Consider the following 26,645-nt stretch of genomic DNA (forward strand, 5'->3'; position numbering starts at 1 on the left):
GAAGTAGACTAGATTATTAAGGAGTCAGAGTCTGGAAAAAATGATTTAGGTTTTATTAAAAATGATGCCATCTTGATGAAGGATGCTATTAATAACGCCCAGTTAATTACATGAAAATGCCAAATATCTTTTCTGTGGCACATTACCACTTTAGTGGACAAGGTCATGCATTTTATACTAATAATAAAATGTGGAACTGTCCTCAGTATGAGGAGAAATCACATCACATTCACCCATCTTACCTGAAAAACAACTTCACAAGTAGTGTTGCAGATTCAACTGCCTGTTTAAGAACAGGCACAAAGGTTAAGGAACTTCAGAAGAAATTCAGGGATTTGTATAAATGTATATATTACTGTGTAATTGAAGATGCTATAATATCAAAGATATCCATACTAGCACAACAGCTGAATTGCACTGCAATAACAAGAGTCATTAAATTGCTACCTGCAGTTTACACAGCTCACAGAATCTGTTCGATTGATGGGTTTATATGGCCCTGTGGCTGGAATCATAAAGGATTTGAACTGGAAAACTCACGTTAATATGCAACATGGACATTAATCATGCATTTAATGGGGCTAGATTTTCCACTCTCACTATTCTTTACCTGGATTGAAAAAAATAAAATTAAAGTGCCTTGACACACCTAGCATACTAGGTGAAACACCACTAACCTCATGTCATTTAAAGGGTACCTTTGTCTTAACTTCTGCAAAAGTCAAGCCTATGACAATGTAACGACCTCACTAACACTAATGTCATTGTCTTGACAGCAATGCAAAGCATAGACACTGCATATTTAGCACACAAAAAAAGCTCACATCCACAAACGTTTAATGACAAAGCCAATCCCGGAGTCTGGCATCCAAACAGCACTGAGCACTGAGCCTTCCTCCTGAAAGGAGTTGCCATCACAATAGTAGATCTGAAAAGTCGAACACCTGCTAAATTCATCCCGTGCTCTCCACATTGTGGGATACCAGATTTTCCAAGCAGCAGAATCTCCTGCTCCGATTTGCCTTCTCCCCCTTCCCACACAGGCAGAGGAACTAGGATTTCCCCCCCGAGTGGCTCTGCAGGTGGTTCTTCAGGCTCACCCTGTGAGTGAAGCTCTTCCCGCACTGGTCACACCTGAATGGCTTCTCCCCCGTGTGAGTGCGCAGGTGAGACTTCAGGTTCCCGGGCTGGTTGAAGCCCCTGTCACAGACCTGGCACAGGTATGGCTTGGCCCCCTTGTGAATGTTCTCATGCCGCCGCAGGTGGTGCACCAGACCGAAGCTCTTGCCGCAGTAGCTGCAGACGTGCGGCTTCTCTCCGGTGTGGAGCTGGAGGTGAGTGGTCAGGCTCTGCTTCTCGGTGAACTTGTTGCCACACAGGTTACACTGGTAGGGCTTCTCCCCCGTGTGAGTGCGCTGGTGCTTGACCATGCTTACATACCAGCCGAAAGTCTTCCGGCACACCTTGCAGGTGAACGGCCTCTCGCCGGTGTGACTTCGCCGGTGCCTCTTCAGGTACATTAAGTGGCCGAAGCTCTTCCCACAGTCTCCACAGCGGTGCGGTTTCTCTCCGGAGTGAGTTTTCCGATGAATGTTCAAGTCTTTCAGGTGGCAGAAACCTTTTCCGCAGTCCTGGCACAGGTACGGTTTCTCCCCTGTGTGGTAGCGGGAATGGTGCTGGAGGTACCTCTCTGTGCTGAAAGTCTTACCACACGCAGTGCAGCAGAAGGGCTTCTGGCCTGTGTGGGTCTTCTGGTGCTCCTCGAGAATCCCCTTGAACTTGAAGGACTTTCCGCATTCAGTGCAATGATGGATCTTTTTCTTCTCCCCGGAATTCGAACAGGAACGGGGATCACAGTCCAGAGAAACCACAGCCGTTGAGGACAAAGACACTCTTTCTCCACTGTCCACTAACAGACGGGGCTTTTCGGCTTCCCCTTTATCTCCATTTATCTCCAGCTCCTGCTCCTCTTCCTTCACAATAATGCGCAGGTCCTCGCAGGCTTCTTCTTTTGCATAGCTGTCTTCGAGATCTGATCCTCCAGACCTCTCGTGGAGCGGTTTTAAGTCAGATAACGTCTCGGTGGTGAAAGACCCTGCTGTTTCTGGGACCTCTTTGTTAATATGGGCAGACTCCATCATGTCAATCATCCAGGTCATCTGAATCAGCTGACGTGTTTTTAACACCACAGAGCTGAAAAAGACAATGGTTACAATACTATTACACTCACATATATACTTACAGTGACATTTTCATAAAATTAAACATCTGATCCTTAGGGGTGCAGCTAGCAGGCCATGCCTCTGGCTAAATGAATTGCTGGATGCATGTTTACGGAAAATTAATCTTAGGGACAGAAACAAAAATATTTAACTATAAATTAAGCATCTTTTATACCATACTAGCTCAATAATAGGTTTATAATACTGCTTTTAAGTTTTTAATTTTGGTAAGTAAAAGCTTCACTTGATAATCATTATTCAAAGGTTCAATACCATTTAAAAAGCTTAAAACCTTAAGGAATGATTAATAATAAATGATTAAGGAATACACATATTTACAAATGCTCACTTTATCTGCTGTTTAAAATCACATGACTTAATTCTTCTTTCTAATAACGTTGTACAACCCAGCTACCTGATGCTCAATCCAAAGTTCAGACAAAGAAAGCAGAATTTACTGTTGTGGAAATTTCCCTTACACATTTATCCAAGAGAGGACTGACCTTTAGTTGAGATAACATTTCATTGCATTCTGGTCTTACACACGCAGGGTGAAATGTTAGTCAGATGTTAAATGTTAAAAGCTAGTTACTGAATTTTGTACATTTCTTAAATCTCAATGGATCAAAACATCAGTAAAACTAAAACATAATGTGAATAATGTAATATACTGCTCACAAAATTATTAAATAGCTTTGCTACTAATAACCTGACTGAATGTATTTTTAGCTTCTATATAATATCTTTCACAGACAAAATGACCTCGTATGATGCTTTTTGTATTTACGCTTCATCAGTTTATTTTCCAGAGAGTTTCCAACAGATTGGCCTTGAAAAACATCCCATCGGTAGCATCCCAGCCCAGACCATTCGCCTTTCTGAAAGCGAACTGAACTAACTTGTCTATGTCGTTTTAGTTATAGAAGGATATTTTGAAGACAGAGAGAAAAACATGTCTACATGCTTATGGTATGAAACATCACTGCAGCAATCTGGCACCAGTCACAATCAGCAGATAAGATACAGTACATGGGTAGTTTCGGTATTAGGCGCTTGTTATCGCACTCTTAAACGATTCGTACCAGGACTACGTCACGGATCGAATTAAAACCCATTTCGATAGCTAAGAAAAAAATGGAAACAAAACATTTATAAATTACATTTCGAAATCCCAATAACACCCTTTTAAGTTCCGAAATCAATTTTAAAATGGCTTGAAATAAACATAAACAATACTCTTCCATATAATATTGTAACGCAACGGTTACAATATTTTTATTATTTAAGATCCACCTCTCGATCCTACTTCAAGTTCCAGTCTCCTACGAGAAGCAGTTCGGGACAAAACTCCTTCTCTGAAGACCGTGAGTTTCATTGCCAGCAAAGTACAGTATAGCAGCACAGCTGGTTTCAACAACTCAAGTCGACACAAGTTGAAAAATGTTAACTTTAAAGTCGAAAACCGTGGCAACGTCACGGAGCTGCCTCAAAGAAAGGGGTTTTGAACGGATTATTAAAATTTGCCCAAGCATCGGAAGATATTTTAATCCAATATTTATATCTGAAGTAATAAGAAAGGTACTACTATATGTAATTCGTACATATTAATTCAGCACAGAACTTCAGTCACAAACTAGCCTTGCGCACGGTAGTAAATACATCTTCTTCCCATTGGGGTTCTTATAAGCCAATGCAGAGTTCTTTTATTCTATGCTTTTGAAAATGATGATTATCTAAAATTATATCTCTGCATTTTTAGACACAGGGTACAATAAGAGTGGAAATGTCAGAAGACTCAGTTGGACTTGCAGTTGTGGAGCATTGATTTGGCAATTCTGCGCCATAGGGAAGAGCGCTACCTGCTGGCCGTCTGCTCACACTGAAGTATGGATTGGCGATGTATTAAGGTATCTCCACCAAAGGTATTTATCAGAAGCCTTATGTACTGAATATCGGAACACCATGCGGTGTATACAGATACCCTAAACTACAATCCACAAAGCATATGTAATAGTAGTTACAGAAAACAACAACTTCCAATTCATTGAACCAGAGACAATTAGAACAGAGGTATAGAGGCTCATAAAAAAAAGACAAAAAATTGCCAAAGTTGCAAGGGTTTTTTCCCCTGTGAATGTGCTCGTGACACCTCACATGCTGCAGCTGAACTGAGGGGTTTCTCTCCCCTGCGCAGCTGCCGGTGGGTCAACAGGCTTTGCATGCTAATGGAGCTCTTCCCACACTGGTGGCACTGGTATGGCTTTCACCCAGAGTGAGCTCGCAGGTGCAGGTGTTTCAGGTATGGCTGAAGCTTTTCCCACAGTCAGCACGGCCGTCTGCCAGGGGCTGCTGAAGCTGGTCCTGTGGCCGAAGCCGAAGTCGGATTCAGGGTTCAAACACACAGATGCCCTCTTCCTGCTCTGCCCAGTGGTCTCCAGCTGAGGGGGGCTGTGTTCGTGCCAGCCTGACCCCGGTTCATGGTTCTCCTCCTCCTCTTTCACCACAACGTGCGGGTCTTCACACCTCTCTTGTTGAGCGGATGTTCCCTCAAGCTCTGATCCTTCAGATTTGACAACTGATTCCAGGGCACATGACTCTTTTTTCAACACTGACAGATTTGACAAGGACAATTTCTAGGGACTTCTTCTTTGATTTGGACCAATTACATCACATGAATCCCTTTACTAATCTCAATCTCCCAAATGTTTGCTGAAAGCTGTGGTGCTGAAAAATAAAGAAAGCTGACTGTGTCTTTATGCGTGTCATCTAAGTTCCTACCAAACGCAAGGCACTAAGTCCAAATTCATCATTTTTGCACATTTTCCACATCCGACACCAAATTAAACATGAAACTGAAAACAAAGTAAGCGTTCACCTTACCAGCACACAAAAACCAAAATACACGCCACCTCAGGTAGGCTGAACAGCCAAAACGATGTTTCTTCTCCTTATGTTGGAATAACCTTGGAATTAACCTTTACATGTTCCTTCAGTATAGGAAGTCTCCACTGTAGCTACAGCAGTGATGGCTGGTGTATTAACAAAAATAATAATTTACTTACTTCTAACATTAGCATCATGAGCAGGAAATGATATGAGCGATGAAGTTGAAAATGGGAGGAGCCATTCAACAGTTCCAGCTCGTTTTGCTAGTGGATAACTTAATGAAGGTTCACATTCAGCTTGTTCTTGAAGGATCCTCCTCATTTCGTCGTGAAGGGCATCATTCCTAGTAAATGGGCTGCACTTAATATGTTTTCGGAGTCCTGTGAAAACGTAGTGAGGTTTGTGCCATCGGTTAGGCTGTTTTCAGTTTCTCGGGGAAATAAATCGATCTCCGTTTTAAATGTTAGTGAGGTGCACTGTAGTGTAGGTCAAAACCCGTTTTTAGAGAGATGCAGAAGTGTAACGCTGAAAATATTTCCTCTTCAATTCCATGCTCAGATTCAGACGTTACAGGAATGCATTAAGCTCCCTAAATCCACATCACAGAATATGTTTTGATCATTGTCCTTATAATTTGTTTTGTCTGAAAATGACGAATCTGCCACACTAGTCGACCCTGCTAAGTAAGTATTGCATCCTAAAAGGTTACTAGGAAGTAAACGTTATTTTATATAAGCATTCCCCCGATACTCGGTTAATTTTGTCCTGTAAAATATAAATTGTATAATGCAAACATTTTATAACTTTATTCATTTAAAATAGTGTAAATTGAAACTGTTTTTAAAATATCTTAAATGCGTTTATTTTAGAAATGGGCTAATCGGAAGGCAAGATAGATATACCTAGTGCCTAGGAACAGAGTGTAGTAACAAGGTTTGTGGACATTTTTGTGAATGGAAGAGCTGTGCGCGGTACTGCTGTCCTGTAAATCTGTACAGAAATATGTACGTCGTAATTTTTTAGTTGTGAGCATTTTCAGCTTTATTTTTTTATTGTCTGACACCATGTGACCCTTTTTGTTTTGTATCGGGACAGTGATAATTAGTGGTGTGCAACCGCTCCCTACATTTCTTTACTTTTTAGGTTTAGGTTTCAGGAAAAGAGAAAAATGTTTAAAATGAAAATATTAATAGTTGGACCAAGTGAGGTAAGATGAAATCGAATTTTCTTAAAACACATACATTACATAAGAGCTAATAATAAATGAAATGCAATAAAATTATTAATTTTAAAAGCTGGTCTTACTGAATCATCGATTACAAATATATTGTATTTACACGATGCAATTGCAAGTGTTTAAGCGGCTTGTAGTTTACTGAAGTATGGATCACTAGGAATTGACTGTATATAAAAATTTCAAACTTAAACCGAAATCTAAACATTAATATAGCTGCAATATGGTTACTTTTCCCCCTCACAGTGTGGAAAATCCGTGGTGGCAAATTTTCTTTCGGATACCACAGAAACAGTGGGAGGAGAGTACAGTCCGACTCAGGGAGTGAGGTAACAATCTTGTTCTTTGAGAACTGCATAGATTCTAGGTAACGTTTCAGTGGGAAAGTTATGTATAATTTTGTGTTCTGGCTTTGACCAAAGTAAACCAAGAAGCCTACAATCTAAGCATCAAATGTAAAGTTAATTACATGACAGAAATTGAGTTATCCCAACTGAGAAATTTCTGGGAAACCTTATGATGAGACCCTTAGTCATTTAAGAAGAATGCAATCTGGTAAACTCATTACATAAATGCACTGGTAAAATTAATCATACATGTCTGCACTGGAAAGAGGTGTTTCAATTACTGAGCTATTTGACTCAGACATTTATTATTCAAGTACAGGAGGTGTCTTCAGATTTATTGGCTTCTGGGAAAACTTGTGTGCGTTGTGCTTGTTCCTTGCCAGGATAGGCTCCAGCTCCCTCCATGACCCTTAATTTGAAGAAACTTTTATGAAGTGGATGAATGGAAAATGGTGTCTTGAGAAATGTAAATCACTGCTAGGTTTTGAAAACAGTTGTTAGCACAGTATTTCACATGTGAACCAATTTCTAAAATATGTTTTGTTCATGAACTGATCACCCTTGTAGGATTCTGGAGTTTGAGTGCCAGAGTCTTGGAGGTTCTGGAAAAAATGTGGGATGTGAAGTGGAGCTTTGGGACTGCGCTGGTGATCTAAAGTAAGGACAACGTCATTTCTGGAAATCTGCAGTCCTGGCAGGATGAGCTCTTGTGTGTCAGTGTTGTGCTGCAGTGGGTAGAAATCTCGTGTGTCAGTACTGAGTGGGCCCGTGAGGCACCATCATTATACTTGGTAGTCAGACTTGTTTGTGGGAGATCCTTAACTTGTGTCTCCTTAACTTCATTCATGGGTTCCTGAATTCCGGAGGAGAGTATCAGGTCATCCATTGGTCAGCTGAAGCTGAACCGAAACTGGGTTGTGCTGCAAATCACTGATCCTGTACATGCAAGCATACATTATACTGTATAGAAATGCACTCTAAAGGGTGTTTTCTTGTAAGCCACACCTATATAGACCTGTTGTGGTAGTCATTTAGCTTTGTCCCACTTACCAGCACTTACAAGGGTGAAACAGGTGTCCCTAGTTTTGACTTTATATACAAAGAAACTGAGCTAGAGAACTGTTGTATGTACTGTGTCAACAGTGAGAGCTTTATTTATTATAACTAAAAATTCTGTATTTATTTTAGGTAGATCCTATAAAACTTGAGATGTGGTAAACTGTAAATTGTGAATCATTATAATTAGTACCACATTAATTATCAAAACTGTGTTTTTAGTTACTAATAAAAAGTCTTTTTCATAATCAGTGCTGAAAACTGTTAATGTAACCATCAATTGGTATAATAAAAAATTGTGCAGTATGCATTTGAACCATGATGCTGTAGCAGAGGAAAGTCACACTGGAGATAAAGCATCTACTTTTCAGGGTTTTGATTGTATTGAACATTTAAACTTGTTCAGTTCCAGTCTCAAAAAATGTGCTCTCCAAGTCTCTGGTTTTATTTTTGTGCTGTACGGAGTAAGCATTCAAACTAGGCTTGACCTTGTAACTTTTTGTACTTCCTGTAGATAATAATGGTTATAGAAATATGTTTCCATTTTATATTCCCTGGTTTTTATCTCGTTTATGCTCAAAAGATTTGAGTCCTGCTGGCCAGCTATGATGAAGGATTCCAATGGGGTGGTCATTATGTTTAACCTTGACATGCCAAGCCATTTAAAAGAAGTGGAGACCTGGTACTCCTCATTTATTTCCGCACAAGGGATGCAGGATAGCCAATGTCTGTTGATGGCTCACCACAAACCAGGCTGCGGAACCAACAACGGACAGCCAGCTTTAGGTATGATCATTTAGTTAGCCTTGGGAAATACAAAATAGCCTGTATGCTATTTTGTCTCAAATGTACTTAAATTTATATTAAGTTATATTTTCAAAGGTGATAAGTAAAACAGAAAAAATATCTTGAAGACAAATCTACTACCTGAATTGCACCCAATTTATAGTTGTATTTCCTGGATGTTTTTTTAATTATTCATAGCCTTAGAAAATTAAACATATTAACAACACCTTCTATCATATCTAACTTAAAAATATAAAAGAAATTGAGAATTATATCTATTTTATTGTTATTACACTGGTTAGAGATTCTGCTGCGTTACCACAAAAGCTACTTTGCCTTTGTTTTTTTCCTACCATCTATAATATAAAGAACTCTGCTCTGGTAGGCATTTGTTATAGTGTGATATTATAGATAGGTCTTAGAAATAGCATTCATCTCATACATTTCCCATCATCATATTTTTCTCAAATACAGATGGTAGTCTGCTCTTTTAACTTGCATCTGTTAAAATAAAGTTAACACCTTTACTGTTCTCACCTATTTATTCTGTGAAGCTCCACACCTGAACAAGTTGAACTTGGTCCATTCAAACTTAGAGGAAGACCCTGAAGAGATCCGGCAGGAGTTTCGGCGCTACTTGGGCACCATAGCAAAGACTCTGTCTGAGAGCCGAGAGCGCGAGGAGATGTCCATCATCACCTAGAGCTCAGCTGCTCATCTTCACTTTGAAGATTAATCACACCAGCTATAATATGACTCTCAGTCTCTTCAGTGAAAATTAAAACTCACTAGTTATTTTTATGAGGGATTTAGGTACAACTGGTAATACACAAAGACAACTTTAGTGTCTACCTCATATTGGGAGAGCACTGTGTGTGATATGGTACGTATCATAGTTCCTATACAGCTGGCGGGCTGGCCATTGTATGGCTTTGAATAAAGCCAAGCCTTCTTTGTAAGAGTGTATAGATGCATTAACCAGAGTTAATATTCATATGGACCATACTATAATATGAAAACCTAGTTCAGTACTAATTAGACATCCTCTTTCCTTAATTCCAACAATGTCAACAATGCTTGCTTTTCTCATAGAACTAGGAAGTCTACAATTTAGCAAAGCACTGCAAATTTCTTGCAAAAGAGATTTTTTTCAGGCCTTGTTTTACATCTTTTTCAACAGAGTATAACCTGTAGGCACGGTTTCATTTTTTGCTTTGACTGAAAAAGTTTGTAAATGTCATGTATCTTAGTCTATGTTTTCAGTACAACATCTACAATAAAAAACCATTAAAAGAAGAGGATTTCTATCTTTTAGAAGTTAAACTAAATCCAGTTTTACACAAACTCAATATTCTTAATTATGCATATAAATTAAGCATAGTCAGTTGTTTCCTTTTGAATTCTCAAAAGCATGTGTTAAACTTGAATAAGATACAATTACTGTGACAGGTTTGCAGCCAATTAAAATATACTGTATGTGCATATATAACAAAAGGTAGTTATGTAAAATATTTTGTCTATAAATGTAATGACTAAATGAAACCTCAATTTTATGCAGAACCACATTATCACACACAAATCAGGAATCTGGCAGGTCATTTGAATGAAATAATTCTGTTTAACAATTTAATTCTTAAAACTTGTTCTACATTAAAGCTGAAAAGAATCATCTTTATTTAATTTAAACTGAAACCATACAATAAGAAACAAAGAGTTGAAAGCAGTAGAAAACATCAAGTAGAAAACAACTGTCCAATTGTAAGGCTTATGCGACCGTATTCGCACCCGATCAGTCCAAGATCTACTGCAGAGACGGTCGGGAAATTGTTCCTTTTCCAAATTGCATTAGACGGGAAACGACCTTTTCATGGACACGTCCCACAGCATGCAGCCGAAGCAATAGGTGTCACAGCTCATCCAGCCCTTCAGCCTTGCTGCCGATCTCCTTCAGTGCGTCCTGGATGCGCCTGGCAGTCTTAAGCACGTAGGTGAAGCTCTCCTGGACCCAACCCATCCCGTTCCGCGCGTAGGCGGCCCGCACTTCAGAAATGCACTTCAGCAAGCCGGCCAGCTCCGCCTGCACCGCCTCCTGCTCCTCCAGCTCCGCCAGCAGGGCCTGCCTGGCGCCCACCTCAGCCTGGTAGCGCAGCTGCAAGGCGGCCAGCTCCGCTTCCAGCTTCACCAGCTGCTCCCGGCCCTGAGGGTGCTGCTGGTGCGCCGCGTCCTCGGGCAGCAGCACGTTGGCCGGCACCTGCAGGACGCTGCTCTGCAGAAAACGCTCCATGCGGCCCGTGAGGCGGCTGATGCGCTTCTGCAGGAAGGTCAGCAGCTTCTGCGTGCGCTGCCTCGTCTGGCTGTCCACCTCGCCGGCGGCCTCGGGCCCCCTGATCTTCTTCACCAGGACGGTTTCCACGATCAGCATGATCTCGTACAGGCTGTCCTGGAAGGCATTGTACACCCGCAGCATGCAGGTCTGGGGCGTGAAGCCGAAGAACTGAGCCTCGTACAGCTTCAGGGACTCGGCCAGAGCTGAGGGCAGGGGCCCGGCTGGAGTCAAAACAGAACATAGGGTCTTGAAAAAAAATCAAACCCTTCATGTAACAGAAGTAACTTGCTTATAATCCGTGATTCAGGCATTTCCACGGTTATACGTCTAAATACAGGACCAGTTACCAAAGATCGCAGCTCTCGCATTAACCCACGGGATTATCACTTGTTCTAAACTTTTGAATGACTGTAATTTAACTACAAGTAGAACAGGCAACGCCTACGACGAATTTTCAGTTTATTTTTATTTTCTTGTTAGTGTATACTGAATGTAAATAGGTAAAATAACGTTCAAGCATAAAACAACTTTTAAAATGCCACTTTTTATAAGTTAATAAATACAATATACAGGTTTATTCCATGCTGAAAAGAGAAGAAAGAAAACACAACGTTTTGGCCGTGGAGCCTTCTTCCAAGAAGGCTGGAAGAAGGCTCCACGGCCGAAACGTTGTGGTTTCTTTCTTCTCTCTTAGCATGGAATAAACCTATTACTTTTTCCTTTGCAGTTTACGCATACTGACGCAGCTACACACATAAACACAATATTACCCATTCATCAATATATCATACTACATTCATTCTCATTTTCCAGATGCAAGTCCCGTGTTGAGGTCTTCCTCCTTCCTGCTTTTCTGTGCACTTGCTAATAATGAAACTAAGAAAAAAGTCGCTTTATCAGATACTGGAGGAAAGGTGGGGGTTTATTATAACAGAAATATATTGTAGTAAACAAAAAAACCTGTTACCTCCTCCGTTCACCGCCATTTTCCAAAACTCCCGCTCAAGCAGGGACCGGCGGACTCCTCCCACCCACAGAGGTAGACACGCGCCCGCCACCCAATCACTGGCATGTAAACAGGGTTGCTGGGTTATCCAATCGAAACGTAGACCCGGAACAGAAACCACGCCTTTAGCTTTTCTGGGACTAATCAAAACTCGCCAGAGCGTGGAAACGCCCCCCTTCAGCCAGTGATCGACATGGCCGTGGCGCAATCACGGGCAGCGCTGGAATGGAGCTGTCCAATGAAAAGCCGCGACTGGCCCCTTACCCTTTGCTGTACTCCTCTTCTGACGTGTCAGGAAAGTGCCGGAAGCGCCCAGTCCCCTTTCAAGATGGCTTACCAAACCTTCCATCAGGAATATCTCCAGATTCCTGTAGTAACTCGGGCTTATACCACCGCCTGTGTACTCACCACTGCTGCCGTGGTAAGTAGATGAAAGCCCAGATTTAATTCGAGACATTTCAGCCCTGTGGACATAGCAAATGCCTCAATTTATTTGTTTCTCCTGTTGCCATCTAGGTATTTTAAAAATGGGAGCTCCCAGTCAAGCTTAATTACGAACTTCCTAAGTTATTGTGTAATGGTTTTAAATAAATTTACCCTGTCTACAACAGACGCGAAAATGGGAAGACGACTTTGTCTATGAAAGTGTAACTGAACCAGATCGAAACTTGTAAAGCTCTATCCACCCAACTGATTTTCATCAGTAGAAAGTTTTCTCAGTCTAAAAGCACTGAAACAATATATATATATATCTGAGTGTGTATGATTATTTTCTTGCAATGGATAGCACTTTTCACTTACCAAGACACTCCTGTTCCTTTAAAAGTTTTAATTTGGTCTTTCCATTACAGTTCAATGTTTGATTTTAACTTCAATAGAGGGCTAATTTCTTGCACAGATAGTCATTGTTTAATGAAAGATTTAAAACGACTAGTTATAGTTATAGTGTTGTTTTGGCATTGGTCTCCTATTAGTAATAGCTGTATACGTGACCCAGATCTTCTCTGCCTTGGTTATCTAGGAGGGGATTTGTGTATGGGGTTGTGTTATAACTCCTCTCCTTCCTTCTTCCAGCAATTAGAGCTCATCACACCTTTTCAGCTCTATTTCAACCCAGATTTAATATTTAAGCATTATCAGGTGAGTGGGTTTTCGAATACTCCTCATGATCTTTTATAGTCGCTAAGTGTTTTTCATGCATCTGGTTCTATATTCGCACACAGTGTGAGCTGGACTGATTGGCGTAGCACTGACTTTCTTCCGGAAAGGACATACGACCAAATGTCTGTCCAGGATTTTTTTTTCTGGTTTCCTTGCCTCTTGTTCCGTGTGTGCCTCCCCCCCCCCCCACACACACATTTTTTAAGCCTCAATAATTTGCATACGAGGACCTGAGTTGATAAAAATGATCAGGGAAAAGCAGTGGTGTGCAGTGCCACACTCCTTCCATCAGCCCATTTGGAGGCCGTGACATGTTTCCTGATTATTGAAACTAGCTAAGGAATTGTGTTGCATCACTTATGTGGCTCCCTTAGGTCTAAATATGTGAAACATTCTACTGCCCTAAATGCAGGATAGTGTCTCCATCAATAATCATTTTCTTTCTCTTTCAGGTCTGGCGCCTAATCACTAATTTCCTGTTCTTTGGTCCCGTTGGGTTTAACTTTTTATTCAACATGATTTTTTTGTATCCTTTCCCTGGTTAACTAAACTGCAATATAGTGATCATCGACTTTCTGGCTGGGTAGCAGGCACAGATGATGGAGGGGGGGAGCAAAATTACCATTCAGAATGATGTAACAAAAGGAAGAAAAAATCACAGACCGCTCATTGAAGCGAAATAACAGAATAGGTACAATTTATTATATGGGCCTGACCACCTGCTCTCTCTAGATTTCACAGGAGGTCAAGCAACTGTATACAAAATAAGGGCCTGAATCATGTAAATCCTACACCAGCAGGGGTTAGAGTGTGCTGTTCAGAGGTGTCCTTAACCATGGGCTCCCAGATACAGGTATTGCCGAATGCTGGAGGAAGGATCGTTTCGGGGACGCACCGCTGACTTTGTCTTCATGTTCCTCTTTGGTGGGCTCCTGATGACTGTATCCTTTCCTGTCCTGTCCAGTGGAGGGCGCTGTCTGCCGTGTCTGCGCTCTATAAGTGGGCTCAGATCAGATGTTTTAGCTTTGGGCTTGGTTTTTCAGTTCAAGCTCACAGAGTGGTTGTGTGGTATAAAGTGTTTTGTCGAGACCCTGAATGCTGGGTTTTCTTACTGAAGCGGCAAGATGTGCTTCTTTGCCGAGGAAGACAGTTAATTTATGTTACGTCTCAAAAGTCCACTGAGGTGAAGAGCAGAATAATGCCTTCTAGTGATGATCATCACTCCTTCAAATATTTGTTTTGCTTCTTTCCATTAAGTACATATTAGCTGTTCAGAATCCTGACTTGTACAGAGGATTACTCTGATAAACCTGGATCACCGGTTTACTTTAATATGTTTACCGTTTGGGTGGCAAAGTGGTGCAGTGGTTTGCATTGCTGCCTTGCAGCGCTGGGGCTCTGGTTCTTTAGGTTCCTCCCACAATCCAAACACATCCTGGTAGGTTAATTGGCTTCTGGGAAGGTTGGAGCTGGTGTGTGTATTTGTCTGTTTGTGCCTTACAATGTACTGGTATCCCATCCTGGGTGTGTCCTGTCTTGTGCCCGTGGCTCCCTCACAACCCTGTATAGACAGTCATATCAAGTCAATGTGTTCATTTTTTTTACCAGTCAGTGGCAGCAGAGATTGTTTACTTGCTACATATCTTTACAATGGGAGATTTGACAAGGGGTGTGAGGGGGCAGTCCTATTATGAATGAACTGATTACACAGACTTTTGACATGTACTTTATTAAACATCCAGGCTTTACAGCCCAGTCTCGGGGTCCCACCCAGTATTTATTCCATTTCTTCTCATTCCCTGTAGTTCAAACCTGCAAGACTTTTAGCGACCATGCAGACTCCCGTCATCTCCTTCACTGATGCTCAGATATTTGGCATGTTTGTGAGCTTGGTGTTCCTGGGCCAGGCCTTCACGATCATGTTGGTGTACATATGGAGCCGGCGTAATCCCAACGTGCGCATGAACTTCTTCGGCCTGCTCAACTTCCAGGCGCCATTCCTGCCCTGGGTGCTCATGGGCTTCTCTCTGCTGCTTGGTAACTCCATCATCGTGGATCTGCTGGGTAACTCGACCACGCCTCAGAAATGGATGCACTGCTTTGAACTCTTTCTGTTAACGGTGTCCTTTTGTGCGGGGAGTGGTGACCAAAAGTAGACACTGAGATTTGAAAGGGATCGCAGTTTTGCTTTCCTAGGGTGTAGTTCCATGTCAAGAACTGCTGATGGCTTATTGCTTAATCCGTGTGGCCTCACTGAGAAGGCGAGCGGTTAGATTCTCAGTGTAGCACTGGTATAACACTTCTCCTGTCTGGGATCCTGAAGGCCTGATTGGTCTTATTTATCCCCATTCCCAGGCATCGCGGTGGGACATGTCTATTTCTTCTTGGAGGATGTCTTCCCTCACCAGCCTGGGGGCACTCGCTGGCTCAAGACTCCTGCCATTCTGTGAGTTACTGGGAGGGATTGCTTATGAGACCGGCTGGGACGGTTAAGGCTTCAACCCATTTCCATTTAGAGGGGCTGTTTGCCCTCTTTGTGAACATCTTGTTTAACAGTTCCTTACAGCTATAGAACACTTTTCTGGACATACCACTTAAAGCACTTTACAGGCAATGGGGACTCCCCTCCATCACCACTGTGTAGCACCCAGCTGGATGATGGGATTGTCAGGAAGTTATGACTGGTAAAGGGTGGGGGAGATTGGCCAGGACACCGGGGTTAACGCCCCTACTCTTTTTAAGACATGCCCTGGGGTTTGTAATGACCACGGAGAGTCAGGAACTCAGTTTTACCTCTCATCTGAAGAATGGTGCCTTTTTACATTATAGTGTATCACAATACTGGGGCACTAGGATCCACACAGACCACAGGGTGAGGCCTCCTACTGGCCCCACTAACACCTCTTCCAGCAGCAGCCTTAGCTTTACCATCCAGGTACTGGCCAGGCTCACACCTGCTGAGCTTCAGCGGGCTGCCAGATGTGAGTTGCAGTTACTTCTTTAACGTACTTCTTTAATCTCCCCGTAGTAAAATGTTGTTTGACACCCCGGAAGACGATGTGAACTACAACCCCCTCCCCGAGGAGCGACCGGGCGGGTTTCCCTGGGGAGAGGGCCAGCGTCTAGGGGGTTAGTCTGTCCACATCCCCGGAGCGACATCATGGGAGGACAGGTTCTTCGGACAGCTGTGGAACACCTTTTTCACCCCATTTCTCTTTCGGATTTAGAGGGTGAAAGCCCTCTCTATACTGAGAGACCAGTTAATGGAGGTTCTGCTGGCTGACACATGACAAGTCCCCTGACGAGAGAGTTTCACTGTCCGGACTGTCTCTAGAGACCATTTCCGAGTGCACAAACCTACACCCCTGGGTTTCCAGGAAGTGACTGCTGCTGGGGAGCACATGGCCTGCTGGAATACCGCTTGTTTCTCTTAATTTTATTATATTGATCAAATGAGTAACACCGATCAGAAGGGAGGAAACAAAATGCAAAACAAAATCTTGGATTGTTTCTGATCTCCAGAGCCGTCTCTTTTTTTTTTACACTCTACATTTTTGTATTTATAATTATATTGAAGATCTACATCTAGGAATGGAAGTGTTGGTGTTTTTCTTTCCTGACACTTCATTTTTGGGCTCGGATCCATGTAATGTCTTTGAGTACACACAACAAAATAGCCTAAATAATGCAAACATTAAAATTAGTTAATTATTGGTTGTGATAAAAATAATTGCATAGATCACTTTAGTAGCGAGTATTTCCTTTATATAGGTTACTGCTGGCCAAATCCAGTGTTCGAGAATTGCACAGATGCACGATTACACTTAAGCCATCCAATAACATAATTGTCTAATTGCTGAATAATAATGTGCCAAAACCTTACACTTGACTATGGTGGTCAAAATGGTCAGCACTCAAAAAAACACAAGACCCTCATGAAGTGAAGTCTGGAAAGCTTTATTTGCAGACTTTTTCAGGCTTTGCCTATCCATCCATTCATTTTCGAACTGCTTTGTCCTGTACGGGGTCATGGTGGAGATGGAGCCTCTCCTGGCGAGCAGCGGGCGCAGGGCCCAGACTCCCATCAGGACCAGTTTTCCCAGAAGATAGTTAGCTTAGTAGTATGTCTTGAGACCCATGCAAGCGTGTGGATAACATACGAACTCCATGTAGATACCACGTCAGGAACTGAACTCGGGGCCACAGGGCTGAGAGCCAGCAATGTTAATCACTCAATCACTTTTTCAGGTTTTACAGCCATCACTGTATGCCCTTTATATGCCAAAAGTGCCTAATTACACCTTTGCGAGAATGACATTTTGAACTCTTCAACAATTATTGAATGAGTAATTAACACCCCCTGTGGCAGTTGACAAAGATTAGAGGCTGTATAGTGGCCTCTTGTGGCAGAGCATCTGTAACTGCAGCACTTTCTTTAGCTTGTCTGCTGCAATTTACTTCCTGTTTTTTATGTGGTTAAATGCTACATGTGAAATACTGGTAGCATCTACAAATCAATCTGGATACTGGGTCTAATGTAGCAGGTTTTCAGAGTAAAGCCATAGCAATAAAAAATTTTGCTGCCTGGGTACAGCACTTCACTTTGTTGTGGAGCAAAAGGCCTGCAGGTTTTTCTTTTATTTTCTCTTTCAGTTCCCCAAAAGCAGCTTGTTTTTAGAAACGCAAAGCAGAAACATTCCATAAAGATCACTTAAATGCTGTGTATTGGAAATAACCCACAACTGAACAGAACACTAGACATTAGGCTTTTTCTGCAGCCTGTGGGAAGCCAGTTCAGGGGAATTCTTCAGCTTGAGAAGAGCTTGAATAATGAAGGCCATTCACAGGAGCAAGGCTGGCTGAAATAGCCGGCTTTCTTCTGTCGCATTTCTTACAAAGCCACGCTTGAGGTGGGAGGGAAAAACACCAAAATTGCACAGTAGGCAGTGTACAACATGCTTTATTGCTACACAATCTTGAACCTATTTAGTAATTCTTACCAGAGTTCATTATAAAACATTACCTTTTAAAATGAAATTAGAAGTTTTACTTTTAATGAAAAACAAGTCCTATAGCAATTATTCTCAACAGCATAAGTCCAGAAACAGGCCATTTTAACTGTAACCACATACAAAACAAGAGATGGGATGTCTTGGAGTGTCATTTAACCATATGCTCAAAATACTGTGAGAGGTCTACTCCTTAAAGTATGCTCTGTGACTGGAGTTTATAACAAAAGTAAACGAAACAAAAGCATCTCTCTCTTACTGCCCTTTCAAAAACTCCTTGGCCTTTCCAAGCTTGGTTGTATGAGTTTCCAATGCACAAATCCAATAGTATATTTAAAATAATCTGAATACAAAATAATACAGGTCAGTTCCTGAAGAGATGTCTATAACATATTTTTCTCTGCACAATGTATTCACAGTGAATTAGAATTATTCTTTTGATTCCAATGCGTAATATTTAAAAAGATAAAGCAACATTTGTCCCCAATTTGTAGATAGTTTCACTTTTAGCCTCAGTCACTGCTCTTAAAACTGTGATCTTCCTACCTTGTGCCGAGTGTGACTAGTTATTCTGTCATGTTTTAACTTTGAAATTGTAAACTTTATATCTTCTTTATACCTCAGTCATGTGCTGCCATCTGACCTCCAGGGGTCAAATCACAGGCAGAATTCCCCCTTCTGCTCAAGGGCAATATTACTTCAGGAAGAAGATGGAAATTGCTTGAGGCACGTGATGAATCTGAAAACCATATAGCACTTAATACTGTAGACTGGGTATTAATTTGAACATTTTCCAGGTGTTAGCAGTTTTATCAAAGACATTTGAGCAGGTGGCATAGTAGATCATTGTTTACTTTTAAAACCAAACATGGGGCTTATCTGGGCTTATCTCAGAACTAATTCTTCTTTTTACTTCCCAAGATTCCTATATCTGTAGTGCAGCTCTTGGTGGAATTAATACTTTGCCATGTTGTCTACTGGAAGCAGACACTTTCATAGAGAGAGATCGGTAGACAGATTCCAGTGCAGGGCCTTGGACTAACTGTGAGGTAAACAGGATGGATTTGAGCAAATACCCTGTATAAAAACTGTATAAAAATCTCTGATACTCTTCACTCCCTCCAGTTTCAGAACAGCCTGCTATTGCTTTTGCAGCATAGGTTTGAAAGAATGCAATCCATCAGCTTTATGAAAATTTGAGAAAATGTGGAGGTAAGAACCTACATTAGACATTCATTCTTGAAGGTCAGGACACCTGAGACCTGAAAGGACCATAGCAGTAGTTCGTAATTCTATGAAAGTCTTCAGATTTACTATTTAAGGAAACTTTTTCACGGCCACTGTCTGATTGGAAAAAAGCCATTTTCACCAATTCTAGCAGGAGGATTAAAAAAGTCCAACATTTAGGACTCCCTTGGTCCCCAGGCAATGCTGTAAAAACACCACAGGCAGCTGGACAAGCTCTCTGTCCTGGTTTCTGGGCTCCGGGACTCCAACAGCACCTGCTTCACACCACGTCATCGTAGTCCTCACTGATGTATCCCGGCGAAACCACGTCATCGTATTCCTCCGAGTCCTGGCACTCTGGGGCACAAGGGGGCACGGGCACGGGCACGGCCATGGCCACGGCCACCTCCTTGCGCTCCGTCAGGGGTGGGGTCGCCACCACTTTCACGTAGTCTGGAACTTTTTCGGTGTCTTCAGGACATTTGGTGACTGCATGTGAACACACGTGAAGTCAGCTCTGCACATTCCCACAACACATATACCCATTTCAAAAGCGCCACTGAGCAGCTCACGATGTGTGCAAAACAGGTGTCCCTATTCATATTTCTCAAATTTCTATTTCTAAGAGGTGCATGTAGACGACTTAGGAGAATATTGAGTGACCACTAGATTCTAATAAAGTCACTCTTCATAGTGTTAATAGAATGTAAAACATTTCTGTTGATGTACAGTGGTTGTGGCACATAGATCATAAGGGCTGAGAGATATCTGTATCTTGTTAATAAGAAGAAACACCACCAGATCTCACCTTTTTCCATGGAGCAGTCTGAGAAATGTGAAACAGCACTGGGACATGATGGAAAATCTAGGACTCTTGGAGGAAGTGGGGGTAGCTCCTCTCCCAGGTCTTTAGGGTGATACTGACTACTCCTGAAAGGTAAAATAAACCCGAGTTCTATGTGACATAGTGGATAATGCAACTTACCACTGATCAGTGGTAAGAAATCTGTTGCGTCTTGCAGTAGAAAGCCAAACAGTTTCATAAACTGCAGGATGCAATATGGAGCCAAGCCGATAAGACTTCTGAAACTTACCTGGCATAATAATTGTTGGGTTGTGGATCTGGTTTAAAAAAAGTTGGTTCTGTAAAGACATAGACACAATAAGAAGGTAGGACAGGCAGATGGAGAGGACATTGGTGGTGATTGTGAGTTCAACTTAAATAATGGAGCTTGCCTTTATCTCTTCTTCACTAAAGAGAATATGGAAATAAAAAGGTGAGTTGGAGAGGGGGTATTTCAGTGTATTTTTAAAGCAATGCAGCATGTAGGTACAAATTCAAGGCTAGTGTGAACAGGTTATGAACTGCAATTATGATAGTCAGTAGCCAAAAGCCAATTAAGACTATACATGAGACTAGCACTATATACTCCAATTCAACTGCTATCTTTATCCTTCCTCTTGGTCCTCAGTCCATAAAAAGTCCTTTTGTGAGCTCTGAGATGTGCTTCAATGGTGATGCAGTTTCTTTTCAATATCAGCTGCCTAATCTTATTTACTGGGGCATCTACTGTATGTCATTTCAACAAACAGTGGTGCAGACAATTATGCTTTAGAAATTAATAAGTGCATTAATAAAGCCCACACATTTTTATAGATGCAGTGGTACTTTGAACATTTGAAGAAGTACAGGTGTTATTATGATTTCTTGTTCTTTCAAAACAACATGAGCAACAGAAACAATAATAGTTAAGTTCATGCAATGTCACTGAAGCCCAAAAGACTTAAAAAACACAGTAAAGTGGTTTAAGTATTTAGAGTACCTTTCTTTGCGATACACTTGTTGATCAGGAAGAAGAGAAAACACAGGAAAATGGAGACAAACACCATTCCTAAAGTCACCCAGAGCCAGAAGTAGGAGCGCAACAGCTCCATCTGTTGGTTAGATACAAAAGAAAACACATCAGGCTGCCCTGCCTCTCCCCTGCTCCCGCCTCCTCCTCTCTCCTGGCTTGTGTTTTCCCAGGCTATATTATCTTTGCTGACTGCCCTATCTTTCTTACACCCGAAGAAGGCTCCACAGCTGAAACGTTGTCTTTTCTGTCTTCTCTTTTCAGAATGGAATAAACGTATTACTTGTTCCTTTGCAGCTTACGCATGCTGACGCAGCTGCCCACCTGAACCACATCAGGAAAAGTTTAGTTTGAACAGCAGAGAACCCAGCACAGCCTTGGAGAGAGAAATGGTCTTGATTGTCTTGATATTTAACGATCTCTCGCTCCCCACTTGCCAAGAGGAAGTACATGTCATTGGTCACGAGTAAAGAATAAATTGTTAAACCACTGAAACTCCCCCCTGAAGTGTGACACGTATTCAAGGTTAATTAACATGTATTCAAGGTTATGTAGTGTTAATACTTAATAAGAATGGAATATTGACTGAACAATTTTAACTATACAGCTCTGTATTGGTCACCACACTGCATCAAGGTCTGTTAAAGTATGACTTTGTTAAAACAATAGGAACTGATCTGCTCCTAATGAAGTTGTCCAGAGAAACTTCAAAGAAGAGGATCATGAAACAGGCCAAACTATCACAGAATATGTGACGCTATACGTATTAAAAGAGTTAGAAAACTTTGACAGTTTGTTCATTCTGCAGATCTGATTTAACGCCGTTGTTGAGTGTGCCCTGTGAGCTCAATAAAAGTACTTATTTCTTTTTAAGGTCTTCACTTCTCATAAAATAACCTTATAGAAAATAGAGAAGTGATGACTTTCAATGTTTTCCCACTACTTCCTCTCAGTGGATTTTCAACAGAATTACTTTTGAGACAGAAAACTGTTACTGTACACTTGCTATGCACAATCTCAACAATTGTTCACAATTAAACCTCAATTAAAACATTTTGTAGTGTTTCATATTTTGTCTTGCTTAAATCAAGCTTTGAACTATCCTATATTATAACGGCGTCATAAATAACTTGCTCTAGTATCAGCAAGTGAATATCTGTGGAATTGATAAGTGATTTAAGTCATTTTGTTAAAGTCGTTAATTTAATTTAAGTCTGAAGTACAGCTCTTCCTATTTTTGTGTTTTGGCCCTGTACTATAGTGCATTATTCTATATTATCTACAATGGTGTTAAACAAGTTTTACAATTGTTATGCAATTCTCAAAATTGTCAATTGTAACAAAAATGGAGATTTTTTTATCTATCTTTGAAGTTCAGGGTTACCTTAACATGAGTACATTAACTTTGAGCAGTGCTTGAATTTCAGCCGCCAAGATTAGCAGATGAACACATAGTGATTAATTCCTTGCTGAAAGACAGAAAAACAATTTTATGGCTGTTCAGCCATTTTCAAATGTGACGATGAGAGAGAAATCATGCATCAAAGAGTTCAAACGTGAAAGCCGAACCAGAGGACACGTGTGGACTGTAAAGGGAAGTAGACTTAAAATGGAGAGATGTTTTTACACAAACACTTGTAGGAGAGTGTAACAAGATGCCCAGACTTGGTCAGTTAGTTACTAGCAATCAAATGTGCTAGGAGAGTCAAATGCACTTGTCTCATTTGTAACCCTTCTGGATTTAAGTCCATTAAATATAGCACATTTTTGCTATGTAGCCTTTTAAGGGTTCTTTTTAATTCCTTGGTAATCGGCTATTTCATGTGCTTATTGATGGGACACGTGATGCTGTTTTTTTGCAGTCTTTGCAAAGACCAGGCAAAGTATAGACCTCAAAATTAGAAATTAGTGCCTGTGGTGCATTTTAGCATATACAGTATATATAGTTTAAACACAGCCAAGATAAGTTCATAAACACTAGTCTCTTTCCTCCAGAAGGCAATGTTTTGGCTGAAATCATTTCCTGCTTCTAAAAATATAGATAGAAAGTAGTGAGATATTCTTTTATAAATACATGAGGTTACTGGTGTTGCTATAGCTGATGTTCTGCTGTTTTCAGTTGCTGTAGACCTACTGGCTACATTACAGTGACATGGACCTGTAAAAGAGGCAGAACCTTTTTCTGTGCAATATCCAATACTGCATCTTGACGGGAGTTCTGCCAATTATTAACTTTGCCAAATTGTTCTCTAGCCGGACCTAAACACAGTGGACCTCAAACAAAGATCATTCTAGAGTCTAGACACAATTTGCCACATCAAATACTGTCACCCGTTTCAGCTTTCTTTAGAAAAGGTAAAGATTTCTCCACTGTTCGGAAAACACTTTCAAGTTCAAAACGTCAATTCCTAGTTTCAACAAAGTCATGACTGTGTGCAAAGACCTATCACTGCTACAAGATCTTCACCATTGAGCTCATGCTCAATTTACCCTATGCTCAAAGTTAATTTCAACCTCCGAAAAGGCAGCAGGATATATAGAGAAACACTCACATCCATATGTATATACATTATATCTTAATAGACATGCATACTTATACAAAGGTGTTTCAATAAAAAAGTAAAAAACCTTCCCCTGATAATGCATTATAATAAAGCTGCAATGCCCAATAATAAGATAAAAATATACTTCACTTTTCCACTTAGTCTCTAAACCTGCTCAAGCATGAGAGCCACATTGACACAAAGAGATCTTGACACTCCTCCTACCTGTAACACAAATGTGTGGCCAGGCATTATTTATTATTATGTCTTGTCTGTCATAAGATACATATTCTACAGTGCTTACCCACATTCAGACTGACTAGGAGAGGTCTTCCTACCTTAAGAATTGAAATGGCCTCTTATTCTGTACATTAGTTACTGTACAAGAGGTTCATCCAAAAACATTCATAGGTTGCTCAGCTTTTCTGAAAAAAAGAAAGACACATCATAATGGTTTTAAAAAAACTTCCTCTTGTGTCAGTAGTTATCTGCTACTTAGACTGCGACCGAGGATGACAGGATATGAGTAAGTCATGGATTTTATAGTAAAGAAGAACAAGCCCTACTCCCCCACCATCAGTCCTTGTAAAGATTTTTTCTTCCTCTCAAACTTTTGAGTTTTTTGCATATAATTGACATCCATCTGTTTTCTAACTCCTTTTTCCAATTCAGGGTTACAGGGGACCTGGAGCCTACCCTGGAAAGTCGCAGGCACAAGGATACAGCCTGGATTAGATGCCAGTCCATCGCAGGGAACGCACACAGATACCGACTCACACACTCACAAGAGGGCCAGTTTTCTCAGAAGCCAATTACCCTACAAGTATGTATTTGAACTGTGGGAGAAAACATGCAGACACCACCCAGATAGCAACCCAGGCCCCAGCACTGTAAGGCACTGCTGCCATAGTTAGATCACACCATTTCAGCGGTGTGTGACATCTGAAGAAGGCTCGTCAGTCGAAACATTCTGACTTTTCTTTCTTTCTGCTTTTCAGCATGGAATTAACCTCTACTTGTACATTTGCAGCCCTCAGACTAACAGACTGACAAATCTCCCCACCTGAGCATATACTGTATTAAACAAACTCAACAAGATCTTTTTTATTTATCTGATTTTTAAAATCTACTGTGACGTTTGAGTACAGGTTTCTCCAACATGTTGGTATACAACTTTTTCTGTTTTCTTGAAAGGAGCAGAAAAGATTACAGAAATCTATGTAAATTAATGCGTTGTCCTAATTATCTGCTGTGAGCGTGAAGCCTTTTACCAGAACCTTAATAGAGCTTCTGAAGTTTGGATAAGGTCCAAAAAGTTTAAGAATTAAGTTTCTGTTGAAGAGCGCAATATTTAAATTCAACAAAACAAAAATCGAACAGTTCCTGAAATTTGACAGTAGATGCTGATATTTAAAAAAAAAGTCAATTTGTCGCTCATGACAAATGTTCACAACAACTGATTTATATTGAAACACAGCGCATTGTGTTTTTTCACATAAGCAGACTTTTCCCCTGAGGTTTTTTAGCTTCTCACTGGTTAGCAGAAAGAGAAATCAATCTTAGAAAAACAACTCCTTACATGTAGATTTTTTTCATCAGTAAAAATACGCATTTAAAATCAAATACCACTAGGGTGGGATAAATACTGTACTTTCTTCATGGTTAAAGGACTTAACGTAAAAGCCATAAACTTCTATTTATTAAAAAATCACTGTGCACCATAAAATATTTGCTTATAACTTTACATGACCATCCATGAATATTGCTAGGTGTTTTTCATCAATAATATAGCAAAAGCTAATCCTTCCACCATTAAAATGTTATGTTCCCACCCATTAACCTAGAAGATGACACACAGTGTAAAAGTTTAGAAATGTGCAAACATCTAATGGCTACTAGATTCCTTACATTTTCCAAGGATTCTAAATCCAAAGAATTAGAATTTGTAGTCCCTCACCTGTCCTGTGGAGAGTGGTGTGAGATAGTGACTGTTCTCCTCAGAGTCGTGTGTGCTGCCTTTACAAGAAAACACGCTGAGCTCTCTGTCGATCGAGGTGACTAGTTTCCTCCCAGCATCAGCTCTATTTCAGGACACTCCTCTTTGTCTGCATCACTACTTCTGCTATTTGGTGACTCTGTGGCGAACACGCTCCAGAGAGCAGCACCCTTCCTCCCAATTCACTGTGCACACTCAGCACTGCTGTCAAACTAATATGCTTTCCTTAACATCCTGATTTTTGTGATGAAGAAAGCGAGATTCGGAGGAAGAAGCTGAAGTCAATCTGTGGGCTAAGCCGCTGAGCTCTTTCTCCATGTTTTGCATGGAAATGGCGGGGAGTCCCACATGACGTTTACTACCAGAAAATTGACTCTCCTGGGGAAGAAGACAGAAGTCAACTTAGGGTGCAAGAAATGAGAACCTGTGATGGGCTGAATGCCCCGTTCTTGAAGGAACTGTTGCTGTGTTACTCAGGAGAGCAAGGCTTGTTTCAAATGTCTGCAAATTCAAGTACAAACATCAAGATGGTTCATAATCCATACTCAAATCGAGTTGCTCACCATGCCAGGCTTTTCCCTAGTTTCTAATGGGGTCCATCTTTCCCTTATATTTTCATTATTTTCTTCGAGACTAAGGACTGGAGAAAGTGATGTTGGCTGTGGTGGTGTCAGAGCACTGGGGTGACACCTCAGTCTACCCCATTACTGGCCAGGGGCTGCTGCTGACGATGGGCCAGGATAAACTCTGCAGAGGTGCTGAGCTCCTCTTGTGGTCAGACCTGTGTAAACTGGGCGAGGAGAAGGTGCAATCTGGGCTATGTTGGCCCCTGTAGCAGTTCCCCATCATGAAAGCTGGGGCAGCTACATCTCAGGTCTGGAAGTCCTGGCTGAAGTGCTGTGTGGGAATGTGGGGGAGTAGACACACCTTGACATTTCAGGGCAGGTTTTGAGGAGCTTGACAGGTTGTGGGGGATCTATTGCTTTAGGTCTC

The 26,645-nt window shown here is 41.2% G+C and overlaps 5 protein-coding genes across 14 annotated transcripts; 2 read left to right on the forward strand and 3 right to left on the reverse strand.

The window, feature by feature from the left end:
* Positions 1–39: 39 nt before the first annotated feature.
* Positions 40–5,422, reverse strand: LOC148643630 (uncharacterized). Of its 4 annotated transcripts, none has more exons than XM_088615849.1 (2): positions 5,285–5,422; positions 40–2,193 (listed from the first exon to the last, which is right to left on the reverse strand). In XM_088615849.1, the coding sequence occupies exon 2, from the start codon at positions 2,157–2,159 to the stop codon at positions 1,053–1,055; it is 1,107 nt and encodes a 368-aa protein (XP_088471975.1). In that variant the 5' UTR covers positions 2,160–2,193; positions 5,285–5,422; the 3' UTR covers positions 40–1,052. The 4 variants fall into 4 exon arrangements, with proteins under 4 accessions (XP_088471975.1, XP_088471976.1, XP_088471978.1 ...); XM_088615850.1 differs by lacking the exon at positions 5,285–5,422 and adding an exon at positions 5,103–5,278; XM_088615852.1 differs by lacking the exon at positions 5,285–5,422 and adding an exon at positions 4,377–5,080.
* Positions 5,423–5,666: 244 nt separating this feature from the next.
* Positions 5,667–9,827, forward strand: ift22 (intraflagellar transport 22 homolog (Chlamydomonas)). Of its 2 annotated transcripts, XM_088615857.1 has the most exons (6): positions 5,667–5,791; positions 6,252–6,315; positions 6,589–6,671; positions 7,257–7,346; positions 8,329–8,531; positions 9,086–9,827. In XM_088615857.1, exons 2-6 carry the CDS (start codon positions 6,277–6,279, stop codon positions 9,232–9,234), a joined length of 564 nt encoding a protein of 187 aa, XP_088471983.1. In that variant the 5' UTR covers positions 5,667–5,791; positions 6,252–6,276; the 3' UTR covers positions 9,235–9,827. The 2 variants fall into 2 exon arrangements, with proteins under 2 accessions (XP_088471983.1, XP_088471981.1); XM_088615855.1 differs by lacking the exons at positions 5,667–5,791; positions 6,252–6,315 and adding an exon at positions 5,916–6,112.
* Positions 9,828–10,181: 354 nt separating this feature from the next.
* Positions 10,182–11,905, reverse strand: mis12 (MIS12 kinetochore complex component). 2 transcript variants are annotated; one of them, XM_088615853.1, is made up of 2 exons: positions 11,825–11,905; positions 10,182–11,078 (listed from the first exon to the last, which is right to left on the reverse strand). In XM_088615853.1, the coding sequence occupies exons 1-2, from the start codon at positions 11,841–11,843 to the stop codon at positions 10,438–10,440; spliced, it is 660 nt and encodes a 219-aa protein (XP_088471979.1). In that variant the 5' UTR covers positions 11,844–11,905; the 3' UTR covers positions 10,182–10,437. The 2 variants fall into 2 exon arrangements, with proteins under 2 accessions (XP_088471979.1, XP_088471980.1); XM_088615854.1 differs by lacking the exon at positions 11,825–11,905 and adding an exon at positions 11,628–11,796.
* Positions 11,906–12,133: 228 nt separating this feature from the next.
* derl2 (derlin 2) lies at positions 12,134–16,616 on the forward strand. Its single transcript, XM_088615721.1, has 7 exons — positions 12,134–12,284; positions 12,938–13,003; positions 13,477–13,550; positions 13,872–13,965; positions 14,893–15,088; positions 15,380–15,470; positions 16,053–16,616. Exons 1-7 carry the CDS (start codon positions 12,192–12,194, stop codon positions 16,156–16,158), a joined length of 720 nt encoding a protein of 239 aa, XP_088471847.1. The 5' UTR covers positions 12,134–12,191; the 3' UTR covers positions 16,159–16,616.
* Positions 16,617–16,965: 349 nt separating this feature from the next.
* scimp (SLP adaptor and CSK interacting membrane protein) lies at positions 16,966–25,772 on the reverse strand. Of its 5 annotated transcripts, none has more exons than XM_088615722.1 (7): positions 25,614–25,771; positions 23,995–24,081; positions 22,498–22,582; positions 21,084–21,195; positions 20,355–20,403; positions 20,069–20,190; positions 16,966–19,749 (listed from the first exon to the last, which is right to left on the reverse strand). In XM_088615722.1, exons 4-7 carry the CDS (start codon positions 21,193–21,195, stop codon positions 19,541–19,543), a joined length of 492 nt encoding a protein of 163 aa, XP_088471848.1. In that variant the 5' UTR covers positions 22,498–22,582; positions 23,995–24,081; positions 25,614–25,771; the 3' UTR covers positions 16,966–19,540. The 5 variants fall into 5 exon arrangements, with proteins under 5 accessions (XP_088471848.1, XP_088471849.1, XP_088471850.1 ...); XM_088615723.1 differs by lacking the exon at positions 25,614–25,771 and adding an exon at positions 25,565–25,586; XM_088615724.1 differs by lacking the exon at positions 22,498–22,582 and having other exon boundaries at positions 25,614–25,772.
* Positions 25,773–26,645: the final 873 nt, after the last annotated feature.

The sequence above is a fragment of the Lepisosteus platostomus genome, chromosome 22 (assembly GCF_059453375.1).
Source record: "Lepisosteus platostomus isolate fLepPlt1 chromosome 22, fLepPlt1.hap1, whole genome shotgun sequence".
Lineage (NCBI taxonomy): Eukaryota > Metazoa > Chordata > Actinopteri > Semionotiformes > Lepisosteidae > Lepisosteus > Lepisosteus platostomus.

Bases quoted from the DNA above. Each gene is read 5' to 3' on its own strand.
- ift22 (XM_088615855.1), top strand. From the start codon at position 6,062: ATGGAAGAGCTGTGCGCGGTACTGCTGTCCTGTAAATCTGTACAGAAA. The intron at 6,672-7,256 runs GTAACAATCTTG...TCACCCTTGTAG, and splicing joins AGTCCGACTCAGGGAGTGAG to GATTCTGGAGTTTGAGTGCC. The intron at 7,347-8,328 runs GTAAGGACAACG...TATGCTCAAAAG, and splicing joins GACTGCGCTGGTGATCTAAA to ATTTGAGTCCTGCTGGCCAG.
- derl2 (XM_088615721.1), top strand. From the start codon at position 12,192: ATGGCTTACCAAACCTTCCATCAGGAATATCTCCAGATTCCTGTAGTA. The intron at 12,285-12,937 runs GTAAGTAGATGA...TCCTTCTTCCAG, and splicing joins TACTCACCACTGCTGCCGTG to CAATTAGAGCTCATCACACC. The intron at 13,966-14,892 runs GTATCCTTTCCT...ACTGATGCTCAG, and splicing joins TTGGTGGGCTCCTGATGACT to ATATTTGGCATGTTTGTGAG.
- LOC148643630 (XM_088615849.1), bottom strand. From the start codon at position 2,159: ATGACCTGGATGATTGACATGATGGAGTCTGCCCATATTAACAAAGAG.
- scimp (XM_088615724.1), bottom strand. From the start codon at position 21,195: ATGGAGCTGTTGCGCTCCTACTTCTGGCTCTGGGTGACTTTAGGAATG. The intron at 20,404-21,083 runs GTACTCTAAATA...ATGTCTTTACAG, and splicing joins CAAGTGTATCGCAAAGAAAG to AACCAACTTTTTTTAAACCA. The intron at 19,750-20,068 runs GTGAGATCTGGT...GTTCACATGCAG, and splicing joins AGACTGCTCCATGGAAAAAG to TCACCAAATGTCCTGAAGAC.